A 19,470-nucleotide genomic window follows, 5' to 3' on the forward strand; every position below is an offset into this window, starting at 1 on the left:
GCCCCCCCATCCTCATTTGAATTGGGCGTGCTTACGCCGGCTGCATTTACGCTACGCCGCCGTAAGTTAGGAGGCAAGTACTTTGTGAATACAGTACTTGCCTCTCTGACTTAAGGTGGCGTAGCGTAAATACGATACGCTACGCCACCGTAAAGTTGCGGCGTGGTCTTTGAATCTAGGTAAGTATGTACTTTTTGCTTGACTGTAGTACATTCATGATTCAGCCGTTGCAAAAGCGTCCATATTAAATATTAAAAAGTATAATTACTTGTGTTTAGAGGAGAATTCCACACATAATAGGGCATAAAAGTACTGAATGACTACACAATTGTCACAAAAGTGATTGAACATATCCTCAAAATGTATATGACAATGTGACATTTTTGCTACGCGTTGTTCAATTTGATCTCAACCATATTTTCATATGTAAAAACAAGTTGTGTGCATGGCTATCAGGCTGACTTAATGCAGAAGCCTCTTCTGTGCAAGACTTTAAATGCCTGAAGCTAATAGCAGATTGTTGTAAACCTGATACCTTGATGCTAAAGGCAAGGGGGGCTGTATAACAAGCCTCTAAAGGAAAAAAGGAATTTGCCTCTCCCAGTTTCTAGCCAACATATAACAAACAGCCCAAGGGCTGCATAATTTCTGTAAGGACGGACTAAATCTGTCAGACTAGGTGACAAACAGGTGTTGACCGGTCTGAAAAAAAAAAAAAAAAACTCCAGTAGGATGTTCACTTTGAAAGTGAAACACCCACTGCAGTCTATATATATATATATACAGGCTGAAGATCAGACTCGGCAGCCACACTTTTTCCTTCTAACACATTCTCTCTCGGTCAGAGCAAAGCCACCAATACCATGGCCGGTCGTTTTAGCTCATCCTCATATCAAGTTTCCAGCTCTGGTGGTGGCTATGGAGGTGGTTATGGTGGTGGCAGTAGCAGCTTTGGAGGAGGTAGCTATGGTGGAAGCAGCTTTAGCGCAGGCGGTGGCGGTGGCGGTGGCTATGGCAGTGGCTTCGGTGGAGGCTTTGGTGGCGGATCCGGCGGTGGCGGATCCGGCGGTGGCTTTTCCTTCAGCTCTTCCTCTGGCTTTGGAGGATCAGGAGCAGGATCCAGCAGCCTGAACATGGCTGGAGGCGAGAAGCAGACCATGCAGAACCTCAATGACCGCCTGGCCTCCTACCTAGATAAAGTCAGGGCCCTGGAAACCGCCAACACTGAGCTTGAGCTCAAGATCCGCCAGTGGTACGAGAAGCAAAGTGGCGTTGGTGTTAGCGGTGGAGACAAAGACTACAGCAAATACTATGATATCATCAACGACTTGAGAAGCAAGGTATATTGCATTCTTGTTGTTTTTAGCTATGAACTAGGGAAATTTGGACTTTTTATATATATTGCATTCTTGTTTTAAATATATTTTAAAAATCATTATCACCCGTGCAAAATCAAATATGTAAAGGGGTTGTAAACCCTTGTGTTTTTTCACCTTAATGCATCCTTCGCATGAAGGTGAAAAAACACCTTGCAGTGTCCGGCTCCCCAGCCCCCCTTGTTTTACTTACCTGACCCCCGAATTTCCGTGGTCGCGATCCCGCATCGCTCTCTCTATGGCTTCTCAAGTCTTCATTGGATAGATTGATAGCAGTGCAGCCATTGGCTCCCGCTGCTGTCAATCAAATCCAATGACGCGGGCCGGCGGGGCCGGAGCCGAGTCATACACTCTGCGTCTATGGACGCCGAGTGTATGACACAGGAGCACACCTGCAGGGTAACCCCCTCGGGAGAGAGCTTCCCAGAGGGGGCTATCTACCCTGTTTCCCCAAAAATAAGACCTACCCCCAAAATAAGACCTAGCATTATTTTCCAGGAGGGCTGCAATATAAGCCCTACCCCGAAAATAAGCCCTAGTTTAAAATGCTTGTAAACTCCTATAATCCACTCTATTACAGTATTATATAGTGTACAATGTGTGTGTTTCTGTAATATAAATGCCAGGAAGAGATCTCCGGTGGGTCACAGAAGCGCAGAGTGGCGCTATAATGAAGGTATTTGGCACAATTATATTACAGAAACCACACATTGTACATTATATATAATACTGTAATAGAGTGGATTATAGGATTTTACAAGCATTTTAACTCAGTTCACACTGCGGATTCCTGTCAGGCAGGGAGGAGAGGGGGAGAGAAGGGGGAGCACATTACATGGTAAGACCTACCCTGAAAATAAGCCCTACTGTGTCTTTTATTGCCAAAATTAATATAAGACCCGGGCTTATTTTCGGGGAAACACGGTAATGCAGGAAGGAGCCGTGAGAGCCACCGTGGGACCCCAGAAGAGGAAAATCGGGGCCACTCTGTGAAAACAAACTGCACAGTGGAGATAAGTATGATATGTTTGTTATTTAAAAAAAAAATATGGAATCTTAAATATCACTTCAATCTATATTATTAACATGTAAATCCAGCTTTCTAATCAACTTGAAATAGTATAATTGTACATACAGTAGTGACTTTGTAACTGTTAAACTCTTTGGGAGTGCCTGGTATATTTAATATAACATTACTTAGAGTGAGCTTGAGGAAAGCTAAAATGCTGGGCTGATGACAGCAGTAGATAACTGTAGACAGCTGTGACTTTTTTTTAAATGTCGTTTGCCACAGCGGAAGCCTATGCCTGGCATACCTTACACTCAGAAAACCTATACTTACCAATAAAAGCTTATACTAGCATACCAGGACAGAATAAGTAATGACTGCTATTTTCAGCATACGTTATTTTAATGACAGACGGATATATATATATATATATATATATATATATATATATTGTGTGTGTTCATTTTTCTAAATGTACTTAAAGTGGATGTAAACCCAATTCATTAAATTTGAGCTGGGTACATATATCTGCAGTATTTTGTTATCTCTCTTTAAAGAGCTAAGTCCTGTTGCTCTCTCATTAACCGTTATCAGCCTGATAACTCCTGACAAATTCACATCAGATAAAAGCAGCCTAAATTTTTCTGTCAGGGGAGGTTGCTAAAGTAGATTATCATGGAGCTGGCCCTGTTACAAAACACCTCCTGAGAGTCTCTACCTATGTGGAGAGTGGGTGTGTGCCTTTCCTTTAATCAGCAATGTTAGCTTTCTTGGCTGTATGCCCAAACATCACACTCTGTGCCAAACAGGAAAATAAAATCTCCTAACAGGATCTGAATTTTCTAAACAGTATATAAATGTGAAGACAGAAGATACACATGTAAAACCTAATGTATGGAGATTTGGTTCATCTCTGTGTATCATCTGAGGCTGTTTATTTCACTGGGTGTATGGAGGGTATTTTTTATCCACTTACTTTGCAATCAGGTAAGAAATGTCTATGCTACGAGTTAAAAATTGAGTTTCTCTCTCATGCCCTCATCATATTCTTTATCCATACATAAACATTAAGGGCCAGATTCACAGATGAAATACGCCGGCGTATCTACTGATACTCCGGCGTATTTTCAAATTTGCCGCGTCGTATCTTTAGTTTGAATCCTCAAACCAAGATACGATGGCTTCTGGCTTCGATCCGACAGGCGTACGGCTTCGTACGCCTTCGGAACGTAGGTGTAATACTTCGGCGCCTGCTGGGTGGAGTTTGCGTCGTTTTCCGCGTCGTGTATGCTAATTAGCTGTTTACGGCGATCCACGAAGGTACGGGCGTTCGTCGCATTCTCTTACGTCGGCTTTTCCCGTCGTAAAGTTACGGATGCTATTTCAATGGCTTATATTTAGACTAGCCATGTTAAAGTATGGCTGTCGTTCCTGCGTCGAATTTTAAATTTTTATTTTTTTTGCGTAAGTCATCCGTGAATAGGAAAGGACGTAACGCACGTCGCCGTTCAAAAAATTACGTCGGTGCGACGTCATTTCGCGCAAAGCACGGCGGGAAATTTCAAAACGGAGCATGCGCAGTACGTTCGGTGCGGGAACGCGCCTAATTTAAATGATACACGCCCCATTTGAATTAGGCGGGCTTGCGCCGGACGGATTTACGATACGCCGCCGCAAGTTTACAGGCAAGTGCTTTGTGAATCAAGCCCTTGCCCATAAAACTTGCGGCGGTGTAACGTAAATGCAATATGTTACGCCGCCGGAATTCTATGTGAATCTGGTCCTAATTTCTTAGGGTCAGGTTATGGTTGCTTGCCTAACACACCAATGTCCTTTCATCACTTTATGTCAGTATACAAAATAGACAAAATAAACTGTCTTTCTTTTTACCAGATCCTGGCTGCCACTATTGACAACTCTCGCATTGTCCTGCAAATTGACAACGCAAGGCTGGCTGCTGATGACTTCAGGCTTAAGTAAGTCAGATTTATGTTATAATTGCGATTTAAAATGGCTTGTATATATTAGCTCGATTGAAAAAAAAGTATGTTGAGTTTATCCTTTAATCTTTAAAATTCCTAGTCTCAAAGGAGGTAAGATACACCTATTGTTCTGAACAGCTTTCAAATTATGACAAAGTAATCCTTTTGATCTTTTAGAAACCAGCAACTCCCAACTTTGTAATTAAAACCAATGTCCATTTTTGTCCACGTCCCTTCTGCTCATACCTAAACACCAGCCAGTGTCATTGGTTGTGGAAACACAATATACTTTTTCATTCTTTGCGCTATAAAGAAACCTTTTGCAAAGGCTATCTGTTGCACTTGCAACCACAAAGGATGACTTCTGACTGGGTTGTAGTTGACTTCAATTTTAGGCCAGTGGTAGAAGTATTTGATCCATCCAATTTTTATCAAGAGTGTCAAAATACATAGTTACATAGTAGTTGCATACCGTGTTTCCCCAAAAATAAGCCTGTGTTTTATATTAATTTTGGCAACAAAAGACACAGTAGGGCTTATTTTCGGGGTAGGTCTTACCATGTAATGTGCTGTCTTCTCTCCCCCTCTCTTCCCATGCCTGTCAGGAATCCCCAGTGTGATCTGAGTTAAAATTCTTGTAAAATCCTATAATCCACTCTATTACAGTAGTATATAATGTACAATGTGTGCGTTTCTGTAATATAATTGCTACCTTTGTTATAGAGCTGCTCTGCGCTTCTGTGACCTGCCGGAGCTCTCTTCCCTGCAATTATATTACAGAAACACACTCATTGTACATTATATACAACTTTAATAGAGTGAATTATAGGATTTTACAAGCATTTTAAACTAGGGATTATTTTTGGGGTAGGGCTTATATTGCAGCCCTCCTGGAAAATAACGATAGGTCTTATTTTTGGGGTAGGTCTTACTTTTAGGGGAAACACGGTAGTAGGTGAGGTTGATAAAAGACACACGTACATCAAGCCCAACCTATGTGTGTGATTATAAGTCAGTATTTCCTTGTATATCCCTGTATGTTGTGGTTGTTCAGGTGCTTATCTTCTAATAGTTTTTTGAAACTATCAATGCCCCCTGCTGAGGCCACCACCTGTGGAAGGGAATTCCACATCCTGCCTGCTCTTACAGTAAAGAACCCTCTACGTAGTTTATGGTTAAACCTCTTTTCTTCTAATTTTGCTCTCTTTAGTGCTCTCAAATAATACTATAAGTGATAGATATTTTATGAGCTGCAGAGGGTCTTGTGACTACTTTCTTAGCTCACTACTAACTGTGTGTTCCTTGTGGAAAAATGCTTTTTTTTTGGGGGGGGGGGGGTCTTTAAATCATTGACTTCATCAGAAGTTTAAATAATGCCTTTGTGTGTTACAGTCCAGGTCCAGGCTAATTTTTTTTTTAACAAAAGATCCCCCAGCTGGTTAAGAAGTAGACATCTCTCTCTGCAATACTAATTTCTTGTCCAGCTCTGACCCCTGTAGTAATTCTCTAGATATCCTCAGTCTGTTGTGTTAAAAAATGCCCAGCATCATTTAACCTAGGAGACTTAGGGCATCCTGTAAGTGAAAGGAGTCATGGACCCACCCCTTCATGGGTTATCACAACTGGACTCCGCACTCACAGTGCATTGAAGAAGAAAGCCTATATTTGGATGAGGCCAGCCCAGCATTTCTAGGCCCCATGCACATGCACATTTCCCTTTCCTCCCCTGGATGCCTATACTCTAGTGGAGGAGGCGTGTCAAGTGTTTGGGCATTCATTCATTCCATTGGCCAAGATATTGATTTATTCTGGCAAAAAACAAAAGAACAAAAGCTGGACAGCCGCACTCCAAAATTTTCTTTAAAAGAGATGTCTTTATTTTCAACTGTGCATACAGTCACTGCAAGCCCACAAAAATCAGTATGGCCAACGTTTCCCACTGGCGTCAGTGCTTAGTCATGGCTTGATTTATTCTGGCCCTTGGAATCAATGGACGCTCAAGCACTTGACGTGCCATGTGCTAGAGTGGGTTTACATGCAATCATTTTTTGATGCTGAGGCTCAGAGTTTTTTAAGCTGGGGCCACCAAAGCTCCAATATTATTATTATTTGATAAGACATGGACCTTTGTAAAGTATAGTAAATATATGGCTCTTTGCACTGCCTGATCACATAATGCCCAACAGAATCTCTACAAACCATGCTTTGTGTATTATAATCTAGTATGTGGCTCTTTCTAAATAATATTTTTTTCCAAAGGTTTGAGAATGAACTGGCTCTCCGCCAGAGCGTGGAAGCTGACATTAATGGCCTCCGCAAAGTCCTGGATGAGCTCACAATGTCCAGAGGAGACCTTGAACTCCAGATTGAGAGCTTGGCTGAAGAGCTGGCCTACCTCAAGAAGAACCATGAGGAGGTAAGCAAAATGAGAATATACAAGACGTACCGGTAGAAAATGGGGTCAATAAACCACAAAAATAACTTTTGGTGGAAGGCTCAAGTGCCCTCCTGTCCCCTCTGTATTGAACTGTATTGTAATTGTCCGGTCCCCCTTCTACATTATAAAGCACCGCACAGCCTGTTGGCGCTATTTAAATCCTGTATAGTAATAATAATGTGGACCTCAATTATAGTACTGAATAAACCTAATATACACATTTGATTTGCATTCCATAGTAGTGAGCTGTACCAAGCTCTATTGCTTATCCAACTTCCTAGGAAACCCTTACCCATCATATAGGTTACCTTGTTACCAGTTGTTTGTCTTGGTACCAGTCTGCTTGGTACCAGTTGAGCAGTATGTATAATGCATAGCTCTGTTGACCATAATCATTCGTGATGAATTAATATGAGCATATATGTTTATGGTATGATTATTCTAGGGAATCCAAATTATGATCATTTGTTGGTAAGATCTTCCCATTGCCACCTTATGTCCATGATTAGTATAATTCTCAAGCAAGCCCTACATAGTATGATTTTGCATGGTCAATTCAACAGGATTCATGTAATAGATGAGTCAATCTAAAACAATTATTTAATTCTAACTGTTAGACCCTGGTAGTACATGGTTGTTGATAAAGTTGGTTGAATTGACTAGGCAATCATCTCATGTAGTCTATGGCTTTATGTTACTCCTGTGACTCACTGAGTGTCAATGAGTTTACATGATCTACTATGCACTGGAAAAAAATACCAGCATTTGATTAGATGCTAATAACAATAACTACATTTTTCATTTTCTGCAATCTTTAGAAACAAGCACAGGCAGTGGCATTTGTTTTTATAATCCTCCTGTTTTATGAATCATAGGAATCGATTTGATGTAATTTTTTCATACAAATTCTCTTTTTTTACTGATGAATAGGAGATACAAGTTGCAAGAAGCAGTGCCGCTGGCCAGGTCAACGTAGAGATGGATGCTGCTCCAGGTATAGACCTCACTAAGATTCTGAATGACATGAGGGCCGACTATGAAGTTCTGGCTGATAAGAACCGCAGAGAAGCTGAGGCACAGTTTGCAGCTAAGGTAAGAAAAGATTAGCCAAACATTAAATTGCCCATATGCATATAGATCTATCCATTGTTGGATAAAGTTGTCTTTGCCAAAAGTAATCGTTTACTTAAGCCTCGTACACATGATTCGATTTTTGGAAGGAGATTGCCTGTTGACAGACTTTTGTCCGAAAATTCTTACCGTTAGTACACTTCTTTTGACAATTGTTGTCCAATTTTCCGACAACAAATGTTGGATGACAGGCTAGTAAATGTTTGTGAAACGACAGCTCCACGTCAGATTTTCAAAATTGGTCAGTACACAAATCCATCGCACAAAAGTCGAAAGTACAAACATGCATGCTTGGAATCAATGCTCACCAAACACGAAATTAGCAAAAGGGGCCCAAATGGTGGCGCACATGAGCTAAAAATTCCTTGTACTACGTTCGTGTTTGTGGCACAACAGGTTATGTAATATTAGTATGCAAGACAAGATCGTGACACACGCCCTTTTGAAAAAAATCAGATGCCAGTCAGCACTGGCATAATAAGATCTAATGCAACGTCCAAACTATTTGTGTCTATACAAAAAAAAACATAACAAGAAAAGACCATATGTAGTAATCAAGGAGTGTCATTCTTATACTGCCAAACTTTCTATTTTGATTAATATTCTGACCACATATCGTTTGGCAAAGGGAATGTGTTGCTCTATACCAGCCTTTCTCAATCAGGGTTCTGTATAATCCTAGAATTCCTCCAGAGGTTTGCTAGGGGTTCCTTGAAAAGTTCTACTGTCAGGGAATCCCTAGCAACCTTTGGAGGAACTCCGGAGGTTTCAATATTACGCAAACCCCATTGAGGAGTAGCTCCAGAGGATCGTGCTTAGTAAGTCAACCTCATATTCTTTTTTTTTTTTTTTTAACTCTCTACATCAGGGGACCTCAAAATACGGCCCGCGGGCTGCATACGGCCCGCCAAGACGATTTGCCCGGCCCACGGCACGGACTGTCCCTTTTAAAACGATTGCTGCACTTCCCCCTCTCCTCTGCTACATTAGTCACACAAGACACGAAACGTGACAGGTCCAAACAAAGGGCGGGACTTTTCGAGTTAAGAAGCAGGTAATTGATTACTAGGCAGTGGGGCGGTCCCAGCAATCAATCATCTGCCTTTCACTTGAAAAGTCCTGTGCTTTGTCCGATCCTGTCAGGCTTCGCGTGTAAATAAGGTGGGGGGGGATTGCTGTGAAATGCGGGAGGGGGATTAATTTCTGTGACACGCGTGGGGGGATTGCTGTGACATGCGGGGGGATTGCTGTGACATGCGGGGGAATTTCTGTGACATGCGGGGGGATTGCTGTGATGTGCTGTGCTGTGATATGCGGGGGGTTTCTGTGATATGGGGGAAGTGCTGCTCTGTGATGTGGGGGAAGGGGGACTCTGTGATGTGGGGGAAGGAGGACTCTGTGATATGAGGGGATCTGTGATGGGGGGACTCTGTGATATGAGGGGATCTGTGATGGGGGGACTCTGTGATATGAGGGGATCTGTGATGGGGGGACTCTGATATGAGGGGATCTGTGATGGGGGGACTCTGTGATATGGAAGGAGTCTGTGATATGGGGGGGATCTGTGGTGGAGCTTTATGATTGGTGAATCTGTGATGGGGGGGCTTTGTAATGGGAGAGACCTGTGATGGGGAGCTTTGTGATTGGGGGGAGTCTTTCACGGAGAGGAGTCTGTGATGGGGGGATCTGTGATGAGGAGGGGGGGTCTGTGATGGGGAGGGGGGGTCTGTGATGAAGGGATTATGTGAAAAACGTATTAGTATATGTTGATTAACTGTTTTTTGTGCACTTCAAAAAAAATATGTGCAGTGTGCAAAGGTATTTGTTTATATATTTTTTCAAACTATAGTCCGGCCCCCCAACAGTCTGAGGGACCGTGAACTGGCCCCCTGTTTAAAAATGTTGAGGACCCCTGCTCTACATCCTACTGATCACTCTACTGTACAATGAGCTGTAGGTCTAATCATATTAGTGAGGGTTCCCTGAGACCTGAAAATTATTTCAGGGATTCCTTCATGGTAAAAGGATTGAGAAAGACTGCCCTATACAATTTGAGATCATCAGCAGATTAAGTCTACAACTGGTTTACCAATTTTCACAATGTAGAGCACCCTGTAGTCTGCCTGTATGTATAGAATTTTGATTTGAATAACCAAAACTGAAGATCAAATGTAACCAAAACCCTATATTTACCATTTTAGAGCAATGAATTGAAGAAGGAAATTTCAGCTGGTGTGGAACAGGTGCAGACAACCAAGAGTGAAATCTCCGACCTCAGACGTACCCTCCAAGGCTTAGAGATTGAGCTGCAGTCTCAGTTGGCAATGGTAAGTCAAGAAATAAAATATTGAGTAAACATTTAAACCCACAATGTAATCTGACAAGAAAAAAAAACACACATTCAACATGTTTCGCCGGTTTACTATATATTTGTTCTTAAGTAAGAATTAACCCATATGCCAGGTTAGAGGGGTTGACCTTGCTCTGCCTGGTTATATGACCATGTGTCTCATTTAACTTGTATGGGGGGACCAGAGAATACAACTTCTGACACTCTTACCTTGGCCAACATTTTTGGACAACAAAAGAGAGAATAATACCAAAAAAAAAAAAAAAAGGAAAACCTATAATATTGCAGCTTACCAAACCATAGTCATGGTGGCTGCATTCATGTTTCAGGGCTTTTCCCTTTATTCTCACCTGGTGATCTTCCAACACACTTCCTGTCCTAGGGTGACAACACTCACTCACCATACAGTATTTATATAGGAGGTCACCCTAGGTTGATTTGGGCCACAAATATCTCCCCTCTCCTTTTCACAGAACATTACAATACACAAGCTCTCTATTAGGATCAACAGGTATTTTTCTGCAATTGCAGAAAATGTAAGAAAAAAAGATAAAGATCCATCTATGTCGAGCTTAAGTTCTGCTTTACATTTACCCAAAAGGAGTCCAGGCAAAGTTAAATAACATAAATAACAAATATATAAAAATGATGCAGGCCAGCAAGTGCCGTATAGTCAAAGTATAATTCCAGCAAAACGTTTTGGGTTTTAACAATCTCTATTTTGGTTTTATTGCTGTCTGTGGTCTCCTTGAGAAGATGTCCTCCCACTTCCTTTCCAAGTGACACCATTGTAACCAAGAGTAAAATCTTCAATAGTAATACAGACAGCAATAAAAAGCTGGGACTGCAAAAACCCAACAGGGGTTTAAAAATGTTTTCCTTTAATGCCTACAAAAAAAAAATGACTTTAGATATATTTAACTTCTAATAATTGTACTCATTTAGGTAGTGTAGACATGTTTCGGACACCCTCCCTAAATGCACCATGTAATGTCTCTTATGCCCCATACACACGATCGGAATTTCTGATGGAAAAAGTCAGATGGACATTTTCCATCTGATTTTCCGATTGTGTGTAGCCCCATCTGAGTTTTTTCATTGGAAATTCTGATGAATTCCATTGGACTTTAGATATAGAACATGTTCTATATTTTTCCGATGGGATTCCATCGGAATTCTGATGTGATTTGGCTGGGCAAAAGCCAGATCGTGTGTACACGGCACAAGAAGTACACTGAAAAGAGTCAATTCTGATTCAATTAATGAAACAAAATCCAGAACACCCGAAGGAAAATTACATACAGTAAACACTGGAGGAACAGACAAGCTCCATGCAAGTTGTGCTGTACTGTCCAACTGATGCAAACATTATTCAGACTGGTATTGTCACCTTTGGAGAGCAGGATTTCCTAAAAAAGGGTTTTACATAAAATTATCTATTAACAAATCCAAGCTGTTGCCTATAAAATGAAAAAGACCTTAGAGATTCTTTTTTTCTGTGAAATTTTAGAAAAAATCCCTTGAAGACACCCTTTCAGAAACAGAAGGCCGTTATGGAGGACAGCTCAATCAGCTCCAGCTTCACATCAGCGGATTAGAAGAACAGCTCATGCAGATCAGATCAGACATGGAACGCCAGAGTATGGAGTACAGAGAGCTGCTTGACATCAAGACCAGACTAGAGATGGAAATTGAAACCTACCGCCGCCTGCTGGATGGAGAATTGGGGTGAGTGCAGGAAATAACATTTTCCTATTTTTGGCAGATGAAACAGTATGGAAGTTCTGCGGAATGTATGGGAAGTCTTGAAAGGTATATTTGGTATATAACGCAGTTATATATACAACACTTTTAAGCCTGCACTCCAGCACTGTCCCATAGTTCTTTTTTGCCACTAGATGTCCTCGGTATTCCGAGTTCCATGACGCACAGTGGTATTCAACCTGGAAGACTGAAGACATCCTGTGAGTGCAGGATGTCATAAGTGAGGGGACGTCACCATAGCACTACATATGTATGAAATACATCCAGGGTTGTCCCCATTGTCTACATTTGACGTTTTACGCTGGATTCACACTGTATGTGAATGCGGCTCATGGCAGGGGTCCAGAGTGTCCCTTTTTTAGGGATGAATCAGGCCTGAATTTTTTCCTGAATTCATACCTAAAATGGAGCCAAAGACACACAAGACCCTGTGCAGACCATTTAACGACCGCCCCAGAGCTGTGTAAACCAACTCCATTGAGAGCCAGTTACCCTCTCCTGCCATGGGTTTTGGATGCGGGAAACCCGCATCCAATTGGCATCAGTGTGAACCCAGCCTTAATGTTGCTTAAAAAAAATAATAATCATGAATTTTTCTTTTCACAGTCAATTCTCCCAGTCCCAGAGCTCTTCCTCAAGCTCATCAAGCAAAGGCATCGCCTCATCACAATCCACCTCACAGGTTTCCTCATCGTCCGCAACAAAATCACAGTCACAGACATCTTCTGTAGATTCCAAAAAAGGTAAGCTAACAATGTAATGGCAGGTTGATGCCTGCTGAAGCTAACAATGTAAAGGTGCTCCTAGGCATGAGACGATATCTGCCTGGTTTTGTCAAAATTTGCAAAAGCAGCTGATGATTTGGTTGCCCAAGGGCTACCATAAACTTCATCAGACAGCAATAGGAAATAAATCTTCGATGAAAGGGCAGCTGGTTGAGTTTGACTATTTTCTTCAGCCTATAAATAATCAAAGACAAAAACTGTAGGTTTTGGGTATTGGTAGTTCGTGTTTTGTGAAAATGTGGAGATTATTTTCTAGCTAAAAGAGTAAGGCCTCGTACACACGACCGTTTTCCTCGACAGAAACCATCAAGAAACTTGGTGGCAGAGATTTTTTGCCGAGGAAAACGGTTGTGTGTATGTTTTTCATCGAGAAAACTGTCGTGGAACTCGATGAGAAAAAAAGAGAACAAGTTCTCTTTTTCCTCGTCGGAAGTCTCAATTTCCTCGTCGTGTTCCTCGTCGGGCTGGTTTTCGACGAGAAACACGTTTGTGTGTATGCTTAGAAACCCGCACATGCTCAGAAGGGTGGCGCCAGTGGAATCAAACTTCCCCTTTATAGTGCCGTCGTACGTGTTGTACGTCACCGCGTTTGACAACGACGAGATTTGGTCTTAACAGTGTGTACACAAAGAAAGCTTGTCAAGATTCTCGACAAGCCTGACAAGGAACTCATCGAGGAAAACGATGTTTCATTTACGACGAGTTCCTCGGCCGTGTGTATATCTGGTCGTGTGTATATCTGGATGGACAACGTGACTGTATTGATTATTGATATTTTGGTTTTAGCCAGGATGTCATTTATGAATCATTTAAGGTTACCCTTTGAATATTGCCATGGCCAATAAAATATCCAACAAAGTTTTAACTAAACAATTCAGTGTGTTCTGTTATATTTTTTAAGTTATGTTTTCAGTATGTGTTTAGAATAATTGTGACATCATTTGCAGACAGAACATCTATATTAATCCAATTTACTAATCTTTATTTCAGACCCAACCAAAACCAGAAAGGTGAAGACCATCGTTGAAGAAGTGGTAGATGGGAAAGTCGTGTCCTCAAGAGTAGAGGAGAAGGAAGAAAGAGTGAATTAAAAAGAAAAGCAACATTGAAGGAAGACCACTCTGTGGACTTGAAGAGGTGGTGCTGGCTTGTGGTGGGGCACTTTAACAATTCTTTTGCTACAAATGAATAAGACATGAAGTTGTTTCTCTTTTTTGATTCAATAAAACCTTTCTTGCATCTCACTCAACTTGTGATGTCTTTTGGGTCAGAGTTCATACGTTCATATAACAAATTAATTTTGGTGCATTGTGACAAATAGCAATAATATACAGGATCTCTCAACAGTGAGTACACCCCTCACATTTTTGTAAATATTTTATTCTATCTTTTCATGTGACAATTACACTTTGCTACAATGTAAATTAGTGCTTGCACAGCTTGTATAACAGTGTGTCACAGTACATGTTGACTTTCATGGTTCCCTCATCGAACTGTAGCTCCCCAGTGCCGGCAGCACTCATCTAGCTCCAGACCATGACACTCCCACCACCATGCTTGACGGTAGGCAAGACACACTTGTCTTTGTACTGCTCACCTGGTTGCCACCACACCCGCTTGACACCATCTGAACCAAATAAGTCTCATCAGACCACAAGACATGGTTCCAGTAATCCATGTCCTTAGTCTGCTTGTCTTCAACAAACTTTCTTGTGCATCATCTTTAGAAGAGGCTTCCTTCTGGGATGACAGCCCCATAGCAAAACAGGAAGTGAGAGGAAATCTATGCAAATTAAGGGAATCCATTTCTCCCAATCCCCCCCAAGCCCTAAGAACTAGTGTCCCCACTTGAAAATTTGAGGGTGGGTCATAAACAGAAAGGGGTGTGGTCTTGACAGGAAGGGGTGGGTCATATTTAAATTACGGGGTGCACGAGTTTAGTCAGGCCTAGGGCAGCACAAAACCTAAATACACCACTGATTGGCATACATGCTACTTTCCTTTACATCCTTATTATTAGTATTTAGGCTTTTTCTTTTTGGTGTAATGAGTTGGACTTACACAGGTGGTGAGCCCAGATGCCAGAATTCTCCCCATAGACCTAATAGGTACAGACTTAATTAAAGGCAGGCTTTCCCAACATTGTTACCATAGAGCAGTGGTTCTTAAAGCGGGGGTTCACCCGTACATAACACTTTTTCCCCTTAGATGGATGCTCGTTTTGTCTAGGGGAATCGGCTAGTTGTTTTAAAATATGAGCTGTACTTACCGTTTACGAGATGCATCTTCTCTGCCGCTTCCGGGTATGGGCTGCGGGACTGGGCATTCCTATTTTGATTGACAGTCTTCCGAGAGGCTTCCGACGGTCGCATCCATCGCGTCACGATTTTCCGAAATAAGCCGAACGTCGGTGCGCAGGCGCAGTATAGAGCCGCACCAACGTTTGGCTTCTTTCGGCTACTAGTGACGCGATGGATGCGACCGTCGGAAGCCTCTCGGAAGACTGTCAATCAAGAAGGAACGCCCGCTCCCGAAGACCCATACCCGGAAGCGACGGAGAAGATGCATCTCGTAAACGGTAAGTACAGCTCATATTTTAAAACAACTAGCCGATTCCCCTAGACAAAACGAGCATCCATCTAGCATCCATCTAAGGGGAAAAATTGTTTTATGGGGGAACTCCCGCTTTAACTCCAGTCCTCAGGCCAGATTTTATGTATTACCTTGGGGAGATGCAGACTAGAATACTGCAATCACTGAGCAGCAAATGATATCACCTGTGATGTATTTCAGTTATCATGCAAACCTGGCCTGTTAGTGGGTCCTGAGGACAGGAGTTGAGACCAACTGCCATAGAGGAAACCTTTAAAATATCCAGCAGTTCTTAGGGAACATCTTCCCAAAATGATGTCTACAGCTTAGGGTACATCTCATAGTTGTAAATAGAAATATAAAGAATGTGGTACACATGGTGCATTTTACACCTAGAGAGGATCATTTTACATTACTCCCCCCCAAAAAACAGTAATTGCCAGAAAATAAATTCAGACAGTGAAAATTGCAGTGTCCCTTTACATTGGTGGTCAGTCATGAAATAGTACCTTATATTTTTGGTTAATGTATTAGTCTCCTAAATTGGTGGTCACTGTCATTGGGGAAGGGTCCATTAGACTGGTGGTCAGTGGGAGGAATTCCATATTACATTGGTAGTCAGTGAGGAGAATGTTCTATTCATTGGTGGTCGGTGGGAAGAATGTGCCATACATTGGTAGTCAGTAGGAAGAATGCCCCTTACATTGGTTGTCAGTAGGAAGAATGCCCCTTGGTCAGTGGGAAGAATGTTCCTTACATTGGTGATCAGTGGGAGAAATGCCCCTTATATTGGTGATCAGTGGGAAGAATCTCCCTTTTATTGGTAGTCAGTGGGAAGAATGCTCCTTATATTGGTAAACAGTGGGAAGAATGCCCCTTACATTGGTAGCCAGTAGGAAGAATGCCCCTTACATTGGTAGGCAGTAGGAAAAAAGCCCCTTACATCGGTAAACAGTGGGAAGAATGCCCCTTACATTGGTAGTCAGTGGTAAAATGCCCCTTACATTGGTGATCAGTGGGAAGAATGCCCCTTACATTGGTGATCAGTGGGAAGAATGCCCCTTACATTGGCGATCAGTGGAAAGAATGCCCCTTACATTGGTAGTCAGTAGGAAGAATGCCCTTTACATTGGTGATCAGTGGGAAGAATGCCCCTTACATTGGTATTGAGTGGGAAGAATACACCCTACAAGAGTGGTTAGTATAGTGCCCTCTTACACTGTTAACTAATTCCACGCCATTGGCTCTATCAAGTGACTTTTTTTTATAATATGATGCAATCCGCCACTGCTCATTGCACATTAAAAACCCCAACAATCTTTAAAGGAACCCTAGTTTAAAATGGCTGATTTAGGGAATGGCTGTTGGTTTTATACTGGACCAGTACACTGATGGTGGCAGAGAGCATTATTCCAGAGAAGCGACAGGACAGAAAAAGGACTGTGGTTGGCAAAAGAGGGCAGGAACACAGCACAATCAAATGGGGACTTTATACTATAAGAAAGAGACACAACTGATGTACAGGTGTTTGGAAGGCATGCTACATCGTTAGCTGACAACACTTTAATAGGTGAGGCTAGGGTTCAGCATCACACATATATTGAGACCTACATTGAAAACTAGGCAGCACCATAACAGCTGGTCTTGCATGCATGGCTTTGACCTTTACAAAAAACCCTATTAGGGATAGTAAGTCCCGTCATTATTTATGCATTAAGTATGCAAATCTATGAAGTTTAATGTAGAGCTTTCATCACTGCGACCCCTGATTGACATAGCAAATCAACAAGTGACTTCACAATCTAGGACCCACCAAACACTGGAATAGCTTAACCAGTAAGTATGCTTCATAAATAAGATAAAAGCATGGATGTCTTAAAGATAAATACTTTGGGGCAGATTCACGTAGATGGGCGTAAATTTGGGCGGGCGTAACGTATCTGATTTACGTTACGCCGCCGCAAGTTTTTCAGGCAAGTGTTTTATTCACAAAGCACTTGCGTGTAAAGTTGCGGCGGCGTATCGTAAATCACCCGGCGGAATTCAAATTCGGCGGGTAGGGGACGTGTCTCCTGGGACATGTGTGTTTCCCAAAAGACAGCCGGGGGGATGTGAAGGGGCGTAACTCCCGCGGGAGTCTATTCCCGGAAGTGGGTGCAACTACCTGTATTACACAGGTATCTGCACCCCCTCCCCCCTGAAAGGTAGCAAATGTGACACCGGAGGGGGGAGGGTTCCGAAAAGCGGATGTTCACTTTTTGTGTGGACCTCCACTGTAAAGTAAACACAAAAGCAACCTACAGTACCTGTCGCCGAGAATGTGTTTCCAGCACGACGGCATCGCGCTGATTCTCGGCCACATGGTGCCGACATCACGCACTCGTTGGAATAGGAAAAGCACATTCCAGCGAGCGCGTCATAGAAGCGACTGGGATCCGACTTGGATTCCCGCCAATTCTAGCTGCGGCGTTTGGTATGAATCATGAGGGGGAACTCCACGCCAAAGTTCCCCCCCCCCCCATGGGCATACCAGGCTCTTAGGTCTGATATGGATTGTAAGGAGAACCCCTACGCCGAAAAAACAGCGTGAGGGTTCCCCCACAATCCATACCAGACCCGTATCCAAGCACGCTGCCCCAGACGGTCAGGAAAGGCATGGGGACGAGCAAGCGCCCCCCCTCCTGAGCCGTACCAGGCTGCATGCCCTCAACATGGGGGGGTGGGTGGTCTGGGGCACAGGGGCTCCCTGCGGCCCCCCCACCCCAAAGTTCCCTGTCCCCATGTTGATAAGGACAGGGCCTTTTCCCGACAACCCTGACAGTTGGTTGTCGGGGTCTGCGGGTGGGGGGCTTATTGGAATCTGGGAGCCCCCTTTAATAAGGGGCTCCCAGATACCGGCCCCAGATACCGGCCCCCCACCCTAGGTGAATGAGTATGGGGGTACATCGTACCCCTACCCATTTACCTGGAGGAAAAGTGTCAATAAAATAAACACACAACACAGGGTTTTAAAATAATTTATTAGTCAGCTCCGGGGGTCTTCTCCGCTCTCCGCTGTCGTCTCGGCGCTCCCCGGTTCTTCTCCCGCTCGCTCTCCGGTGCCTTCTTCGAGGCTGGCCGCCGCTATCTTCTTTGAAGATCCACAGAGCATGCTGGGACTGTGATGACATAAGAGGCCTATAAAAAATCGCCGCCACCTCGCACGTCCGGCATTACAGCGGGAGGAAGCGTCGAGTCAACATAAGAAAAGAAGAAGGCAGAAGGTGGAAAAGAAGACCGGGCTGACCTCCGCTAGTAAGAGAGCTTCAAAGAAGATAGCAGCAGCCAGCCCGAAGAAGGCACCAGAGAGCAAGCGGGAGAAGAACCGGGTAGCGCCGAGATGACAGCGGAGAGTGGAGAAGATGGAAGAAGACCCAACGGAGAGTGAAGAAGACCCCCGGAGCTGACTAATAAATTATTTTAAAACCCTGTGTTGTGTGTTTATTTTGTTGACACTTTTCCTCCAGGTGAATGGGTAGGATAGGACTGTTTGAGCATACGCTTAAACATAAGTCGGCGTAGATTCTGAGTTAGGTCGGCTTATCTACTGATAAGCCGGCCTAACTCTTACTGAATCTACCTAATAGATTGCAACCAGTCTATTAAAACAAGCTTCTGAACAAAAAAGAAAGGAATAAAGAAGCAAGACAGTCCATGATATATGAAGTAAGGAGAGTGAAATAAGTTTTATTTTATATAACTTATTTATCGGCGTATACCGCGCACTTTTTTGCCCTGAAATTCAGGGCAAAATCGTGGGTGCGCGATATACGCCGATACCTGCTTCCCGCGCCGAGTTTGAACTACTGCGCCGGCATATACCGAGCGCAGTACACTCGTGTATAGTCGGGCAGGCTCGGCTCCTCTCGCGGTCACGTCCTGGACGTACAGGATGCACAGGACGTGACCGCGAGAGGAGCCGAGCCAGACGAACGCCGGACCCGACGAGGCCGCCGATGGACGCGGCGCAAGACACCAAAACTGTAAGTACTAAAATGTTTTATT

General features: G+C 43.1%; 1 protein-coding gene across 1 annotated transcript; it reads left to right on the forward strand.

Annotated features, from left to right (window-relative positions):
• Positions 1-813: 813 nt before the first annotated feature.
• On the forward strand, positions 814-14,078 carry LOC120919228 (keratin, type I cytoskeletal 47 kDa-like). The gene is made up of 8 exons (XM_040331290.1): positions 814-1,340; positions 4,279-4,361; positions 6,627-6,783; positions 7,735-7,896; positions 10,137-10,262; positions 11,796-12,013; positions 12,656-12,792; positions 13,825-14,078. Exons 1-8 carry the CDS (start codon positions 864-866, stop codon positions 13,923-13,925), a joined length of 1,461 nt encoding a protein of 486 aa, XP_040187224.1. The 5' UTR covers positions 814-863; the 3' UTR covers positions 13,926-14,078.
• Positions 14,079-19,470: the final 5,392 nt, after the last annotated feature.

The sequence above is a fragment of the Rana temporaria genome, chromosome 12 (genome assembly GCF_905171775.1).
Source record: "Rana temporaria chromosome 12, aRanTem1.1, whole genome shotgun sequence".
Classification (NCBI taxonomy): domain Eukaryota; kingdom Metazoa; phylum Chordata; class Amphibia; order Anura; family Ranidae; genus Rana; species Rana temporaria.